Genomic DNA, 4,669 nt, shown 5'->3' on the forward strand with positions numbered 1-4,669 from the left:
TGGCCTCGCCACATTTTAGCAATGGTTCAATGCACATAGATTGAGAGCATTTCTTCTGTGTTCCCATTTCACACGCACTCTGAAAGCATGAAAGATCTCCTTAGCCTTTTGACAGTTCTATCCTTGTAACAAAGACAGAACTCCTTTGTCTATGGAAACAATAAATTGTCACGTCAATTCATTTACTATCTTTTAACAGGCGAAGTAAATTGATTATCTTTGAAATAAAACGAATCTGACCAATATTTTAATGGAGTAACGCAAGTACACACTCCTTAGTTATAATTTTTATATGATTAACGATATAAATGATCACGACTCTACCATTGATGTATGAATATGACATCAGAATATTAAATTTGAAACAACACGATGAATCATATTGTATGAAAATTAACGATTATTGATTTTTAAACAATTTGTTTGTTCAGTTGAGGTTGAAAATCATGTAGTTAACGAAACTTGACGTTGTGGATGGATAAATAATAATAAGAACAACAATCATAATGATGCCAAAACTATGAAGATTCTGCAGATACATATACATAAAAGCTAACTAGGCCAACAAACAAATGCATGGCCAGTCATGTCAAGAACATGATCAGTAGCATCAACCCCTCATCTCTCAATAATGGTGAAATTAACTGTACCAACAGAATAACTGCCACCACAAGAATCAATACTTTGATAATTTACATAACATACTGATTTGTGTATAGGATTGATAGTCTCTCGGAATTTGTGCATAGTAAGTCCTTGGAGAGTCAAAAATCACTGAAACAGAACAATGGATCTAGAAAAGATATGGTCTTATTTGGTCGGTATTTTCTGTCCTTGTGGTTCTTCATCCATTAGTTTTGGTGCCCTTTATTCATCTTCAAAGGCCACTTTAAATCTGATGGACTAGGATCCAAGCCAGACTCTTTACGCCACCAGTTACCCTTTCCTTCGACTGAAATGATGTACTTATACCCATACCAACGTAGCTTTGTTTTTTTTTCTCCTAATGCCTAATTTCTTTTTGGCTCATTCTGGTGCCTCTTTGGAATTTCCTTACCTAGTGTAAAAGCTAAATCCTGAAGAAATTTTATTAAAAAAAAAGGGGGTCAGACTCAGGAACCATATCATTGAGTAATATAATAATGTTTTAATACGAGGCAGGATGTGAAAACTTACAACATGTTCGTAGTTTTGTAGGGCAGCTTTGTGAAAAAAATTTATTAATGAAAGGAACATAAGTTGTTGCTGAATCCATATGGATGAAGAAACTTTTGTCGCTGGTCCTCTGCGTCCCAGAGATGACTACCGGTATCCTGAAAATGATGTTTTTGTCAACAATAATAATACTAAGTAAAGAAAACCTTTTTTTCTTTTTCTAAAAAAGAAAATTGGCTATTTGTGTTTATACCTCCTCAGAGAACATAGTTGACCTCTGCCCTTGAAGAAAAAATGAAGTTGAGTTATCCAAAAGATAGTCACTAGCATTGTGAAAGATGTTGGTGGGGGTCATGGTGGTTGTATCAGCAAAAGTTGTGGCTTGGTTGGGGCTGTTGCAATGTGACACACATGGTATTGGTGATGGTGATGCCATGCTATTTAGTTTCTGAAAGATTAAAAGAGGCCATGTTAGTTCATGATTAGACAGATGAGTAAACATGGAAATTGTTAATTTTCTTTATCAGTCCTCACCTCTGGTCTAACCAAGAGGGTGTCTATGTCCGATGACAAGTCATAAAACATGGGATTCATGGAAGCAAGCTTCATTGACAAGAACTGCAGAAATTGTAGGCATAGGTAGCTTGTTAGAATAATACACATTGCATATAGAATAATTAAGGTGAAGTATTAACCGGAAGAACAATTGAATCTGTTAAGGGTACCTCAACTTGATTCTGTAAAGACTGAACATAATTGATTATTTCATCCAACATAAGGGCCTTTCCAGTCACCTAGATAAAAACCAAAGCACAATCATAGGTACCTTGTCAGAAGAAATGGGTAAAACTAAGGTATAAAGGGTAGTTCTAACCAGAGCACAATCACATTTCACAAATCATACAACCAATCAAAAGAATAACAGGAGTTGTTGTTAAGTGATAAAGTTATTTCAGTATTACTTTTAAGGAAAATAAAATTATTGGTCCTACATGCAAGTGTGACATGAAGTTCTACTTTACCTACCTTATCACAGCCTGGCACAAGCCGTTGCAACACCTTCATCCTTTCACTTATCTTCTCTCTTCTCACCTGAAATCCATTTTCTTGCAACATTAGAATGAGACATGAAGATAAAACTCCAGGCAGCCAGCACATTAGTGGGGCCCACAACCATATAATTTCAAGTTGTTAAGAGAGTACAGTACCCTCTCAGCAAGGCTGTGGCTATCCGTTGCCTGACCCCTTCTTGCTCTGACGTGGATATAGCCTGTTGGGGGCTCTTCAGGACATTTTCTCTGCTCCTTCTTCTCTACTTTTGCCTTGTCCTCTTCTTTCACCCCACCATTGTTCTTTCTTTGTTTCTTGGTTCTTCCTTCTGCTGCAGTATCCTAGAGTAATCAACAAGACAACAATAATTTGGTTAACACACTAAACACTAATTATAGTGTAGAGAATCAATGATGGAAAAAGCACAAAACTTAAGATAATTAATAAAGCTAGAACATAAATCATCAATTCATGAGTGTAAACAGTTATATAGTACAGTCTAGTCGTAAGTTTACTAAATTTTATAATGAATACCTTGAAAGTTGTTATAGCAAGCATGGTTTTTGAGGGATGAACAATATAAAACTTTGTGAGTACAAAGAAATTAAACTCAAATTATTTACCTTGGATTGAGTGTTACTAGTCAAGGAAGATCCATTTCTGGTTCTCCTTTTCTTCTCCACAGGAGTGTGAACCTTCTGAGTGACCTGCTCGCCAGTTTCAAGCTTGTCCACCACCACAGAGGACTGAGGGCTAAGGTTTTTAGTGACAGAAGGCTCATTGTCACTGATGGTGATCTTGGAGCTTTGGTCAACACAGCTAGTCTCCTGGTTTGTGACATTGAAAGATGTTTCCTGAGGGAGGTGAAACTGGGGAGGAGGAGGAGAAGAAGGGGTGTTCATGTTGGAGGGGAAGAATGCAGGATCAACCAGAAAAGGATGGTATTGGTATGAAAAAGCTGCCATGTGGGAAAGAGAGAAAGAGAGAAAGAGAGAGAGGTTTTGTTTGGGTTGGAAATGCAAGTTATCTAGAAGGAAAGTGATGAAAGAGAGGGATGCAGTGGTGCGGAGGAGTCAGGAAAAGATGTTGTGTGACAAAACTAAAAGGGTGTGTGGTCTCTATATATAAAGATCTGAGCACATAAAATGTTGAAATCTTTAAAAGCAGTAAGTAACTCTTTCTCATGCAGCAGAGGCAGTACATTTGACTGGTCTAATGTCATCAATTTGTTTTCTCTTTCACATTAGTAATAATAATAAATGACACTCCAATTATCATAAATAGGAAAGATCATTAGACTTTTCGGGCTGTTTTCTTTGTGGGGGAACCCTTAAAAGTAATAACACTGTCTAACAATTTTTAACATTAAAAAAATGTGTGGAGTGCTATTTAAATACATCTTAAAACATCCACTAATTTTATTTTATATTGAAATATTATATTAACCTATAAGAGTTAATTTGAAGAATTCTTCGATAGGTAAAAAATTATTTTGAATATTTTTTAAAAAATAATTTTAAAGACAAAAATTAATTAGTTATTATATTGACTAAATTATATACTAATTTATAGACTAAAAAATTATTGGTATCTAAAATCGTTTTTAAATTTTTAAATTAGTATCTAATTACCTTCCAAAATTTAAGCTACCAATTTTAAAATCTAAAATAATTTGTAGCTAATTATATATCAATTTAAAAATTAATTTAAAAATTTTATTAATAATAAAAATTATTTTAAATATTAATAGTTTTTTTAATATTTAAAATAGTATCTCGTTATTATAGTGACTAATTATTTTCTGTCTCTAAAATTAATTTTTGTTTAATTATTATTTTTGTAATTGTTTTAATATTTGAGGAATTATTATATAATATGTTTAATTTATTAATTATCTAGGAAAAAGAGTAAAATTTTAGAGATGATAATTAATAGTTTTCTTAATTATTCATTTTGTTTCGAAATTATAGTTATCACTTCATATGTTTTTAGTTCTTTAAAAATATAGACTATTTAAATTAAATAAATATCAAGTATGTTTCTTAAAAAAAACGCTATTAGTATCTTACTTTACATTTAATTAATTTATGAATTGAACTAAATATTTTATTAAAAAAATTCTTGGTTGAAAAATTATCATAAAAATTCGTATAACTAAAAACTTGTTCAAATGATAAATAATTTAAAAGTTATTAATAATAAAAATATTGAAATAAAATATTTTTTAATTCATCAAACATAAATTCGTCGGTAATTATCGATAGACACAAGTTCATCTAATAAAATCAGTTATTACCAATAACCATAATTCTAATTATGATATCAAAATTTTGTCTCTAATTAATAATATTATTAATTATTATTATTTATAAATTAAAAATATTTGTAATTATTTACTATATATTCCTAATTATATAATGTTATGAAGGCCAATTGTGAACACTAAATATTGTCAACTAAATCT

At 31.7% G+C, this 4,669-nt stretch overlaps 1 protein-coding gene across 1 annotated transcript; it reads right to left on the reverse strand.

Annotated features, from left to right (window-relative positions):
• Nucleotides 1–507: 507 nt before the first annotated feature.
• LOC137820693 (basic helix-loop-helix protein 80) lies at nt 508–3,428 on the reverse strand. The gene is made up of 8 exons (XM_068624883.2): nt 2,829–3,428; nt 2,364–2,546; nt 2,182–2,247; nt 1,881–1,949; nt 1,690–1,773; nt 1,409–1,603; nt 1,177–1,313; nt 508–1,076 (listed from the first exon to the last, which is right to left on the reverse strand). The coding sequence occupies exons 1-7, from the start codon at nt 3,168–3,170 to the stop codon at nt 1,221–1,223; spliced, it is 1,032 nt and encodes a 343-aa protein (XP_068480984.1). The 5' UTR covers nt 3,171–3,428; the 3' UTR covers nt 508–1,076; nt 1,177–1,220.
• Nucleotides 3,429–4,669: the final 1,241 nt, after the last annotated feature.

This window comes from Phaseolus vulgaris, chromosome 9, assembly GCF_051622355.1.
Source record: "Phaseolus vulgaris cultivar YP4 chromosome 9, ASM5162235v1, whole genome shotgun sequence".
Taxonomy (NCBI): domain Eukaryota; kingdom Viridiplantae; phylum Streptophyta; class Magnoliopsida; order Fabales; family Fabaceae; genus Phaseolus; species Phaseolus vulgaris.

Coding starts and splice junctions, on each gene's coding strand:
- LOC137820693 (XM_068624883.2), bottom strand. CDS start 3,170: ATGGCAGCTTTTTCATACCAATACCATCCTTTTCTGGTTGATCCTGCA. Junction 1,604..1,689: donor CCCTCTTGGTTAGACCAGAG/GTGAGGACTGAT, acceptor TTAATCTTTCAG/AAACTAAATAGCATGGCATC. Junction 1,314..1,408: donor CAACTATGTTCTCTGAGGAG/GTATAAACACAA, acceptor CATCATTTTCAG/GATACCGGTAGTCATCTCTG.